This window comes from Trachypithecus francoisi, unplaced genomic scaffold (genome assembly GCF_009764315.1).
Source record: "Trachypithecus francoisi isolate TF-2019V2 unplaced genomic scaffold, Tfra_2.0 Lachesis_group0, whole genome shotgun sequence".
Lineage (NCBI taxonomy): Eukaryota > Metazoa > Chordata > Mammalia > Primates > Cercopithecidae > Trachypithecus > Trachypithecus francoisi.
The window spans coordinates 37,849,620-37,862,478 of record NW_022681453.1 but is presented as its reverse complement, the minus strand read 5'-3'; the positions used below and the strand labels follow the sequence as shown (position 1 = coordinate 37,862,478).

The 12,859-nt window shown below is 42.8% G+C and overlaps 1 protein-coding gene across 2 annotated transcripts in view; it reads left to right on the top strand.

Moving 5' to 3' along the window:
- Nucleotides 1-12,859, top strand: part of FRMD4B (FERM domain containing 4B) — a 360,856-nt gene that overhangs the window by 144,137 nt on the left and 203,860 nt on the right. The window contains exon 1 of one of the 2 annotated variants that reach the window (XM_033210403.1): nt 6,056-6,531. The exons of the other annotated variant lie outside the window; for it this stretch is intronic. Coding sequence (XP_033066294.1) covers nt 6,370-6,531 — 162 coding nt within the window. The 5' untranslated portion in view covers nt 6,056-6,369. Of the gene's footprint in view, nt 1-6,055; nt 6,532-12,859 lie in introns of those variants that run through there. 2 annotated transcript variants of the gene reach the window in all.

Here is a 12,859-nt window from a genome sequence, read left to right as displayed (position 1 = left end):
TTCTTGTTCAGATTCTTCTTCTGACTTCCCCACTCTCCTCTAGGACTTGCTTAGACAGAGATCGTCTCAGTCTTGTCAGTGTTCTGAGTGCTTAGTTCCCTGCCTGATGCATAGTGCGAACTCAATACATAATTTTCTAATGAATAAGACTGTGTTTTGGGAATGGATGAACCACTTTCTGTATTCACCGTTAAGACAAATAGTCATTTATTGGTCAGTTCAATAAACATTTATTGATTGCCTGCTATGTGCCAGCCACTGGGGAAACAAATATGAATAAGGCCCTTTCCCAGCTTGCACCAGTGGTTTCTGAATGAGGGCAGCTACTACCCCACCCAGCAGTATTTAGAAATGTGTGGAGGTGCTTTCTGTTGTGGTGGTCCAAATGACTGGGGCACTACTGCATTTAGCAGGCAGAGCCCAAGGTCACTAAATGCCTTCCAGTGCATGGGATACTCCTGCACAAGGAGGAGCCATTCCAGCCAGCCTTACTTCCGTGTCACATCACAGTGGTTCCTCACATAGCTGACAGTCTAATAGAGAAAAGTGAACTGAGAGGAGCAATATCCTGTCGTGTGTACAGTCAGAGACTTTCATAACAGTGCTTGGCCCAAAGGAGGCATCAGCATTCCACCTGGGTTTAGTGTGGGGGGATTTTTTTTCTATAAACATGCCAAAGAAAGACTTCTTCTAGTACTATGGAGCCTCTGACTTAAATGAAATGATAATTCTTAGCAAACTATCGCAAGGACAGAAAACCAAACACTGCATGTTGTCACTCATCGGTGGGAACTGAACAGTGAGAACACTTGGACACAGGGTGGGGAACATCACACACCGGGGCCTGTCGTGGGGTGGGAAGAGTGGGGAGGGATAGCATTAGGAGATATACCTAATATAAATGACGAGTTAATGGGTGCAGCACACCAACATGGCACATGTATACATATGTAACAAACCTGCACGTTGTGCACATGTACCCTAGAACTTAAAATATAATAAAAAATAAAATAATAAAATAATAAATAAATAAATAAATGAAATGATAAAACAAAAACTGAAGTACAAAAATATTAATAGTTCTTATGATAGTTATTCTCCCTTTGGATGATAAGTATCTAAAAATCGTAAGTGAAAATCATAGGAAACGTCATTCCGGTTATTTCTCAAAAGACTTTGAGTTCATTATACTCAAAATTGTGACTGTGTAAAAAAAACCTAGCAAACAAAAAACCATTATACAGTGATTGCTTCATTTCTTTTGCCTTTTGGGAATAAAATAACAAGAGGGAAGACTGTTTCTCCACAACTGGTCATGTGAGAGGAAGAACAGGGTGTTGCATTTATTTTATTTTATTTTTTATTTATTTTTGAGACAGAGTCTCGCTCTGTTGCCCAGGCTGGAGTGCAGTGGTGCTATCTCAGCTCATTGCAACCTCCACCTTCCAGGTTCAAGCGGTTCTGCCGCCTCAGCCTCCTAAGCAGGTGGGACTACATGTGCACGCCACTACTCCCGGCTAATTTTTGTTACTTTTAGTAGAGATTGGTTTTGTCACGTTGGCCAGGTTGTTCTCAAACTCCTGACCTCAAGTAATCTGCCAGTGTCAGCCTCCCAAAGTGCTGGGATTACAGGCATGAGCCACCGTGCCTGGTCAGGGTGTAGCATTTAATTAGATCAGGGTTCCTTGACCTCTGTACCAGGGATACTTTAGGCAGGAGAGTCCTTTGCTGTGGGGGCTTTCCAGTGCATTATATGATGTTTAGCAGTATCCCTGGCCTCTACCTGCTAGAGGCCAGTAGCACCTCCCAGTTGTGACAACCAAAAATGTCTTCTGACATTGCCAAATGTCCCAGCATGGGAGGGAGGTACAAAATTGTCCCCGTTTGAGAACCATTGAACTAGACCTTGTTTTCATTCACCTCAAGCCCTATGTTGGATGTCCATGATCTGTCAGTTCACCGACACTGGTTTTTCAGTTGTGCAGAGAGTACAGCTGAAAAATGACCACAGACATTAGTTGGACTCTGTGTTTTTGCCAGGCAGAGGGGATCACTGGAAGCTGCCATTTCACTAACTTGCTCTTTCTTCCTAGAGACAGGGGTTGGAATTTGTCCTATCTTCTTGGCTTTCATGCTCTTCTTCCTGCCGATTCCTCAAAGGGGAACCTACAGGAGCCTCAAGCATAATGACCATTTCTCTTTTACGACAGCACAACTCCCAGGTGTATGAGTAATGCTGTCACCCGAAGCATCTTCTTAAGCCTCCAGAGAGAGCTGCAGAAAATTACAGTGTATTGCAGGGAACTCTGTGCTGAGGAGGAAAGAAAATCCTCTTCTTAAAAAAGAGAAAGAAAAAGCAAGGCAATGTTGAAGCTAGCTTGATTTACCTCCTTTTCCACAGAAAATTTTAGACCAGCCTCAAGGGCGTGTGTCTGGGATCTGGTTAGTCCCATGTGGCTAGTCCATTTTAAGGATGATGCCATACTTGGGTAGCACTTTTCTCCACTTCTGCACATCTGGGTTCAGTTGCCACCCACTGCAGTCCCTGGAGTGGAGGAAGTTGCACTTCCTTCCCTCTAAAATCACTCATGGAGGAAGTTGCACTTCCTTCCCTCTAAAATCACTCAGTCTTGACCTTCGAACTTCTACAAAAGAGGAAAGCCATTTGGATAAGAAAAAAAGCATCAATGTTTATGTCAGTGGGAATAAGATGTCTTCTCCTGTCTTGCACCCAGCTTTTCTGAGTCCACAGGAAAAGTTGCCTCTGGTAGGGAAGATCAAGCTCAAAAAGATTTTTGGGAACTTGAAAGACCAACAGAACTGCTCCCTGAAAACAAGTTGCCACCAACTTTCACTTTCAGCAAACAGAAAGTCATAGGAAAGTACACGCAGGTAACTAGTTGAAATTTAAAAACACATTTTATAATAAGTACACATGGACATAGAGAGCAGACTAAGAAGGCTTGGTGCAGTGGCTCATGCCTGTAATCCCAGCACTTTGGGAGGCCGAGGCGGGCAAATCACGAGGTCAGGAGTTCGAGACCAGCTGGCCAACATGCCGAAACCCTGTCTCTACTAAAAATACAGAAATTAGCCTGGTGTGGTGTTGTGCACTTGTAATCCCAGCTACTCAGGAGACTGAAGCAGGAGAATCACCTGACCCCGGGAGGTGGAGATTGCGGTGTGCTGAGATGGTGCCACTGCAGTCCAGCCTGGGTGACAGAGGGAGACCATGTCTCCAAAAAAAAAAAAAAAAAAGTGGACCAAGAGACAATGGAGACTGGGAAGGGTCAGTGGGTGGGAGGGGATAAAGGAGGAGAAATAACTTAAGGAATACAATGTATATTATTCTGTGATGGCTACACTCAAAGCCCAGACTTCGCCACTATGCAATATATCCATATAACAACACTGCACTTATACCCACTACATCTATATTTTTAAAAACCCACATTTTGCTTATACTATTTTATCTGAGTGCAAAAAATTGAAACAATTCGTGATTTGGGAGGTGATGGTGGTTGGTTTTCTTTGGATGCTTACCCTTTGCCAGACACTGTGCTAAAGACCTTATAGAGAATATTTTACTTAATTTTCCCCAAACTTTTTGTAGTGAATACTGATAATACATTGTACACATGAGGACATTGAGACTTTGTGGATTTAAGGAGCTTATTCAGGGTCTCACAGTTCCTCAGAAGCAGAAATCTGAAGTCGGGTGTGTCTCTTTTAGGAGATTTAGCTTCTAATCACCATACTATCATACTGTAGTTCTCTAATTTTAGCATGAGTCAGAATTCTCCAGAGACCAAATGAAAGCTCTGATCACTCATCTCACCCTCCACAATTTCTGATTCCTGGGCTGCCTGAGAGCTTGTATCTCTAGCACCTTCCCAGGTGATGCTAAAGGTACTGGTCCTCCAGTGACCACACTTTGAGAGCCCCTATTATACCACATCCTATCTTCTAAAAAATTGCCCTGACTTTGGAAACCTTGAATGAGAATGATGGAATTTGAAAGTGACTGCTGACATTAGACCTACACACAGCCAACAGCCAGAGTGTTTCTAGAGCCTCTCTTCTGAGAGGATGGTGTCATGAGACAGAGGTAATTGACCCTGTTGTAGGTTTTATTCTGGTATTCCCTTGGCTGCCCCACATTTCCGAGAACACAGTCGAACTGCATCGTTTAAAAAAAAAAAGAAATGTATCACCACCATTTGCTCATACTAATAGGCCATTTTTGAAGTTCTGTAGTTTTCCATTCAGCATGATGACATTTCTTTTTCAAACTGAGTTCATGTTCTTTTGATTCAGTAAAATCTATTCAGATTCATCATTATCATCATCTTGAAAAAAGAAAAAAACTCAATACTAATAGTGATGGCACATAGAGGAGATTTACTGTGAAGAAAGCTTTGCAAAGCTTCGGTCAAGTCTTGTGTCCTATTAACTAATTCAACAAAAACTCTTAGGCAATTTTATCAAAGAAACGAATGTCATTTAAAAGTTTTCTGATTACAGTCACTGAAAACAACAGGCACTTTGAGGACAGATTTTGTGTTCTTCGTCTTTTGACTGATTGAGTTTCACCTGAATTAAGATTCTAAAAGCACATTTGATACCTGAAATCAAGCTGATTTACTTCTCGATAATCTGTTCTGGAGTCTTCTGGGCTAGTTCAGGAGAAAAGCTTTGGTGCCTTACCTTTCCTTTTGGTGCCACTTAATAGCACAGATAACAACCCAGGTGTGAAACAGCCGAGAAAATACAGACAATTGACCTACAGATGGATTCAGGAAAAAACTCCATCCTGAAATTTGCTGCAGCACTTTTGCTATGAGAAATCGTCATACATTCTAAGGGAAAATAGAGGCTGGCCACAGTGGGTCGTGCCTGTAATCCTAGCACTTTGGGAGGCTGAGGCTGGAAGACTGCTTGAGCCTAGGCATTTGAAACCAGCCTGGGCAACATAGTGAGACCCCATCTCTAAAATAATAGTAATAATAATAATAATAATGAACTTAGCCCGGCCTGGTGGTGCACACCTGTAGTCCCAGCTACTCAAGTGACTGAGGTGGGAAGATGGATCACTTCACCCCAGGAGTTCAAGGCAGCCGTGAGCTATGATTGAGTCACTGCTCTCCAGCCTGGGCAACAGACCTTGTCTCAAAAATAAATAAAGGAAAACAGAGACTGGTGGTAGGTGGTACTCTTTGAGCTCCCTTTTCCAAATGTTTCCAACAATCAGTATCAATTCCTGAGGGACAATTTAAAAATAAATAAATAAATAAATAAATAAATAAATAAAATTAATTATCTAGTGACTTCATGAGTGGTGGGACAGTTTCCTTTGGTTTTGAGTGGAGAATAAACTACCCACGCAGGTTGGTGCTGGCAGGTGAGGTTAGACATGTCCAGAGGCTGAATTTTCCAGAACGAAACCACCGATTCTCTTATGGGCTTCTGTTTCCCAGCAGTAGTAACAGGCAAGCTATTTACAAGGGATCAAGAACTCTGTTTTCCTCCCTGACTGCTGCATTGGAATTAGCAGCATCTTGGTGTGAGGGAACCTGCCCTCCTGCTGGCAACCACAAGAGGTTGTCATTTTCTCTGAGACCCTCAAGTTAGGAGCAAAGGCAGGTTCTAGGGCCGCCTGTTGCTTTGAGACTGTTGCCTTCATCTCCTGCTTCCAACAGAACCAAGGAAACATTCGTGGCTATTCCCCCAGGAGTAGGGTCCAAAGGGATGGTTTGGAGGATTTTTTTTTCTCTCTCCCTCTTCTGCATCTGTGGCAGCCCCGAGGTGTTTATCAGTGTGAACAGAGCAAGATGAGTAAGGTGTTCCCCGAGGTAGATTAGGAGACTACTCGGCCGGGGTGCGTGTGCGTATTTGTGTGTGTGTGTGTGTGTGTGTGTGTGTGTACGCGCGCGCGCGCAAGACGTGGAAGCTAAGTGTGCTGAAATGCAGCTCCCCTCTCAGCCTGCAAAGAGTTGCTCCGCGTGCGTCCCTGCCCCGCGCCCTGGGGAAGCGCCAGGGGGAGTCCTCGCCGGCCAGGGCTTCCCGTGCCCGGGGAGCGCCGAGGGCCAGCTTGGTGGAGCTTAGCACAGCTTGCTCGGCGCTGCGAGCGGGCGGGGGTGGACACTGGGCTTCTGTGTGCCAGTCGCAGCCGTTGGCTGGCGGACACCCAATCCCAGGGCATGCCGCCGGAGCCTGGCCAGGACGCACGGTGAAAGACGAGTTTGGTGGCAGGCTTGACCCCCAGCTGCCAGCAGAAGTCGGCGTCGGGAGCCCAGGCGGGTGGGCCGCTGGGGTAGGGGCTGCAGCTACGAGAGCCGGGACACCCGGGTTCGGAGCGAAGGAGGAGGCATGGCTTCGGTGTTCATGTGTGGTGTGGAGGACCTGCTGTTCAGCGGCAGCCGCTTCGTGTGGAACTTGACCGTGTCCACGCTGCGGAGATGGTACACGGAGAGGCTGCGGGCTTGCCACCAGGTGCTGCGGACGTGGTGCGGGCTGCAGGACGTGTACCAGGTGAGCCGGGGCGCGCGGCACCCGAGGGCCCTAGCAGGATGCCCGGCACTCGTGGGAAGCCGGCTCCACCTGTATGATTTTCTCCCCCCAGCTCTTCTTAAACTCCTAGCAGACTGCTTGGCCCTTGCTTGGGTCAAACGCTCAGCATGCTGCTCTAGGTAACCATTGCTTGACAGAGCTTGTGAATTTTTCATATTGGGCATGGGGGGCACTTGCGAGATAGTCCCAGCATTTGCAGACATCTGTTACAGAGCGATGGTGTACTGGCTGGCGCTTAGCTAGGGAGGCTGTTGCTTTGCAGCAGAGGGTCTGCAGAAAGCCACTTAGACATTCAAATGAGTCCTTCTTTTTAATTTCATTGGGTTGGGAGTGGCTGCTTCTGAAGCAACGGTTTCACACCAATTTGCTGGCAGAGGGGGCCTTGGTGGATTTGCATCCTTCCTTTGGATTTTCAGTTTTCCATCAGGCAGCCCCAACTTGTAAGGCAGAGCCAGGAAAAGCTGATTCTGTGTCTACTGGCTTTTGGAAGGAAGGACAACAAATTGTGAACACTTTGCAGGAGGATGACAGGCTAGGGAAGGGAGGGGTGGCCCGGCTCCACGTTGGAATGCTTATGTTAGGATTTACTCCCTGTCACACAACACAGCCCCTTTATTTCTCTGCTCGGTCCCATCCTGCAGGCAAAAAATGCAGCAACTTTGCTCAACTAGGAGACTGTTCATCCTCTCTGGGACCGCAGTTTGCCTGGATTAAAAAACAAAACCAGTAATTTATGAATTTAAAAATTCTGTGCTTTGGTTGCTAATATATTTGAGATTTTTAAAAATCGGCATTGTTTAATTAGAAATATACCTGATGTTTACTGTGGAAACATAATATCATATTTTCTTTCCTGTGATGTGGAATAGCTTTGTTGCAGTTCCTGGATTCCCCCCAGTTGACCCTGTTCCTAATATGTCTAGAATTTGTATCTCATTATATTGTGTCTCATACATGATCAAGCACTTGATTTTGACATAGTCTTCCATCAATCAGACAAAATGAAAAGACCAGCACCTAAGGTTAGCCTATGGAAATCTAAAGAGTCAGCATCCCCTTGTCATCCTAGTTAAAATATGAGGAACATCTGAACTTGTGCTTTCACTGCTTCTGCTGTGTATAACATATCTGTGATATCTTGCATTTTGAAATGGAATATGAAAGGTAGGTTGGGAACCAGGGCAGCATGTGGGAGTTTGAGAGTATTAGGGAATTGTGGACATGTCCCATCTGGCCACATTGCATAGCTCCCTGGCTTTTTGGAGCCAGAAGCATGTCTGTCTTTCAAGCCTTTTTTTTTTCCTGTTTTGGGAAATCCCTGTTCAGTTTGGTCTGTAGAATAAGTGCCCCTTGTGTAATTTTGTTTTTTCTTTTTAATGTTTGAGAAACTTTTAAAAAGGAAACGCAAATATTGTAGCCAACCAGAGAGACTCTGTGCCTCACTCCCCAAGGATTCAGAGGATTTATGGCTTATGTCTAATACTGTCACTGACCAATTCAAAAATAAAGATTCCAGAAACCAGAGACCTTATGGGTTCTTTATAAGGTTGATTGATAATTTTTAAGCACTATAGCAATTTGAGAGACTGAGCTAGTAAAATATATATATTTTTTTCTTTTCTATAAAATGGATGGTGACTGAGCCAATACCATATCATAATTCATAAGAACATCTAAAATATTAATGGTAGTCAGGCAGTGTGCTGTGTGTCTGTAATCCCAGCTACTCAGAAGGTTGAGGCAGGAAGATCCCTTGAGCCCAGGAGTTTGAGGCCAGCCTGGGCAACGTAGTGAGATCCATCTCTTAAAAAAAAAAGAAAAAAAGAAAAAATAATAAGTCCCCACTCCTTATTTTTAACATTAATAAATTGTACATTTCAAAATAACTAGAAGAGAATAATTTGAATGTTTCTAGCATAAAGAAAAGCTAATGGCTAGGCACCGTGACTCATGCCTGTAATCTCAACATTTTGGGAAGCTGAAGTGAGAGGATCACTTGAGCCCAGGAGTTTAAGACCAGTCTGAGCAACATAGTGAGACCCCATCTCTACAAAAAATTTAAAAATCAGCCAGGTGTAGTGGCATGCATCTGTAGTCCTCTTTGCTCAAGAGGTTGAGGCAGGAGGATCACTTGAGCTCAGGAGTTCAAGGCTGCAGTAAGCCATAATTACCCCACTACACTTCAGCCTAAGTGACAGAGGAAGACTTCCTCTAAAAAATTAATTAATTAAAATATTTAAAGTGTTGGCCATCCCAATTATCCTGCTTTGATTATATGAATGTGTCACATTATCACATGTACCCCAAAATATGTACATCTAATATGTATCAATAAAAATGAATAACAAAGGCTTTTATGAATATAGAATCAGAAGAAAATGATTTCTAAGTTTAAAATTTCCTGTGCTTTTGCAAAAATAAGATTTTCAAAAATATTTTCAGCCTTTGAATATTCTTAATTGTGCAACATAATCCTTTGCAAAGGAAGATCATTTTTTAATGCTTTTCAAATATTAAGTGAAAAAGTAGTGACTTAATTGTGTAGAGCTAAAAGATAGTAATATAAAGTGATTAATACCTTAGGCTGCAAGTTAAATAGACAAGGGAGTTAATCCGATCTTTGCCTATATATGACGATGGGCAAGTTAATCTTACTATACTTCAGCTTCATCATTTATAAAATGAGAAATTAATAGTACTAATCACAGAGGTTGATAAAATAATTAATTTACATGTAAGATATGTAGCATGCTGTCTGGAGTTTAGAAAACATCCAATAAATGTTATCTTTTCTATCAGTTAGGATTTTTTTTTATTGTAATAGAAAACCCAATTCAAACTGGCGAACAGAGTAAAAAGAAATGACTTTTGTCACAGCTGAAAAGTCTAGCGTAGAATGAATTTCAGGTATTGTTTGATCAGGGTAACCATGCTTTCAGTCCTGGTCTTGCTCATGTGTTGGCTTTATCTTCAGCTGGTTTCTTCCCTCACAGTAACAGATAATCACAGCAGTTTCAAGCCTATATCCACACATCCAGAAAGAAAGAATTTCTTATGTCCTCCAACCATCAAAAAAAAAAAAAAAGCCCCAGATTATATGCTGGAACTCCAATTTAGGGTCTGTACCCACTCCTGATGCCATGCACTGATTGGCATAGAGTATGGGATGACAATTTACGCATTCTCAATGAGAGTGAAATGGCCCAAAGGAGGCAAAAATTATTTTGGAGGAGGGGGATGGCAAAAAAATTCATTTCTTTTATTTATAAAGCACAAATATACATGCAATATATAAACAGAAATACAGTATATTTGTGACATTAAAATGGGAGGAATTGGACTGGGCGCGGTGGCTCACACCTCTAATCCCAGCACTTTGGGAGGCCAAGGTGAGCAGATCACTTGAGATCAGGAATTCAAGATCAGCATGACCAACATGGTGAGACCCCATCTCTACTAAAAATACAAAAAGTAGCTGGGTGTGGTGACTCATGCCTGTAATTCCAGCACTTTGGGAGGCTGAGGCGAGTGGATCACTTGAGTTCAGGAGTTCAAGACCAGCCTGGCCAACATGGCAAAACCCTGTCTCTACTAAAAATACAAAAATTAGCCAGGCATGGTGGCACATGCCTGTAATCCTAGCTACTTGGGAGGCTGAGGCATGAGAATCACTTAAACCTGGGAGGTAGAGGTTGTAGTGAGACATGATCACACCACTGCACTCCAACTTGGGCAACAGAGCGAGACTCTGTCTCAAAATAAATAAATAAATAAATAAATAAATAAATAAATAAATAGGGGTGACAAACAAAAATCTAAAAAGGCTCCTTAAGCAGGTAACAATGAATTAAAAGGTTAAGAAACATTGGATTGCATTGATTTGCTAAGGCTATCGGGGGAATGGATCCATTTCCAAACCTAGGAGTGAGGTTGGCCCTCCTCAGACCACGGAGCTGCCAGGGAAGAAAGGCAAAATGCTTGGCTGAAATGCAACCAGCGATGCCCACTGCATCATTAGAATATCAAATCTAGTGCTCCTTACATAAAAAGATTAGCTATTTTTGAAGATAAGTACAAAGATTAATGCTCAAATACTTTTGTATGTATTTTGCCACAGGAATTTGAGTTAAGGGGCTTATCATAAGAATACCCCTTTGCTATCCCATAATTATGAATTCTAAATCAGAGAGGGGACTGTTCCACTGCAGTGCTCAGCTTTCAGGCATATGGACTAGAAACACACACACCAGGGAGTTACATATTTTACTGAACTAAATTTTATATGATCTTGTTGATAAAAAGGTGTCATTTTTCTTGCTTCTAGTCTGAATAGTCTTGTTTGTAAGGAAAGCCAAAGCTTAATCACTCTAGAGAGAAATAGGGTGGGGAGGGAGGTATCCATTACATGAAATACCTGGCAGGCTCCTGGGGGTATTCTTTTTTTCATATACTATAAGTGAAATAAGATCTCCCACCTATTCATAAAGTATTTTCCAACAACATTATTGTCAAGCCAGCAAAGCTAGGAAGGCGTAATTTCTTTGGAATTGAACACTTCCTCCATTTCTAGATATTGGAGAAGCAAGTAACTTAATTTGCCAACAAACCATGAATAATTAAGATACTAGCTATAAGGCATTTCTGTAGTAATGAGACTAAATAAAAAGCAGGCTCAGGCTGCATTGAGGCTGCCTTGAACAAAGACTCACTTTATAAGTGAAGCCGTGAATTTGGCAAAAGTGGCAGACATGAGCATTCACCGTCACTTTAGGCTTCATGCTAAAAGCTGATTCATCAGCCATATCCCTATCCTCCTTATATCTTGCCTGGGTGGGTTTTGTTATAGCAATTAATTTGGTTTAACAAACAACTTAGCTGGAAAGTGATGACAGAATATTACAGAAAAAATAATCAACACCCTTTGCTTTTTATTAAGTGTGACATGTTCGAACAAAACCCTCAGTTTATTCCTTGGGATTAGGTTTTTCCCTTCTCTCCAGTGTCCCAAAGGTAGAATTTCTTGCAAACTCTGAAGGGAGTCATTGCCTCCAATAGGAGGCAACTTGCACAGACTCCGGGATATTTAAGTGACCAATAAGAGGCTGGATCAGCTCCCCTGAAGCAGGTTGCTGGCCCTGAGGGGGTAGCGTACAACACAGAACACAGCAGAGTCTGTAGGCTCAACTTGAGCAAGTGACCTTGAACAAATTGCTTTCCCTCTCTGAGCTTCATTTCCTCCTGGGTAAGAGTAGGGGAACAGAAGTAGCTGCATTATAAAATAGGGTGAGAAATTCATGAGGGAACATATATATCACTTAGCACTGTTCCTGGCACAAGCAAATGCTCAATAAATGTTAGCTCTTGTTTATGTAAAGGATTTAATACTGAACTCAGAGAAGATACTTGATAGAGGGTAGCTAGGGACATTACTATTGCTTTTATAGGTGAGACTACTTCCTCTAGGCCTGGAAACTAAATTCCCATTTTTACATGTTTCATGAGGATGCTAAGTAAGAGAAACTGTGAAATTTCCCACAGCAGCATATGTGGGGTGGACCCTGGGTATTTGGACTGTGTTCCACACGGTAGAGCACATCCTCTTTTAGCTAAGCCCACAGTTAAAATCTAGAAGGTCACAGCTATCTCCCACTAGGGTCTCTGAAGAGGCAATCTTGCTATAGCCAAGACTCCAGTGATCCACAAACTGGTAATGCCTGAACTCTGGATCTCACCACACTGGTTGGCAAAGGCCAAGTCCTCCAAAGGACAATTCCCTATTGAGCCCTTGTACATTTCATACTGTATACAGTTTGCTTGTCCTCACCCTTCACTCTCCACAGTCTTCTAAATTAGTTGGACTAGAAAGGGAGTCAGCAAACTACAGCTTGCGGGCAAAGTCTGGCCTGCCTCTTGTTTTTTTGAATAAAGTTTTGTTAGCACACAGCCAGGCTCATCCATTACATGTTATCTACAGCTGCTTTCACACTATAACGGCAAAATTGAGCAGTTGTGTCTGAACTACTTAAAGTTCAGTAGCTGATACAAGACTATTGCCCACAAAGCTGAAAATATTTACTATCCAGCCCTTTACAGAACAAGTTTGCCAATCCCCGGACAAGAAAAAAAAGGTGGAGAATACTAGAGGAAGAAAAATCCATAATTCTATCACAGAAAAACAGAACTTAAAGGAATACGGAAAAATTTTCTCATCAAAAACCTACTCATGGCTGGGTGTGGCACCTCATGCCTATAATCCTGGCATTTGGGAGACCAAGGTGGGCAGGTCACT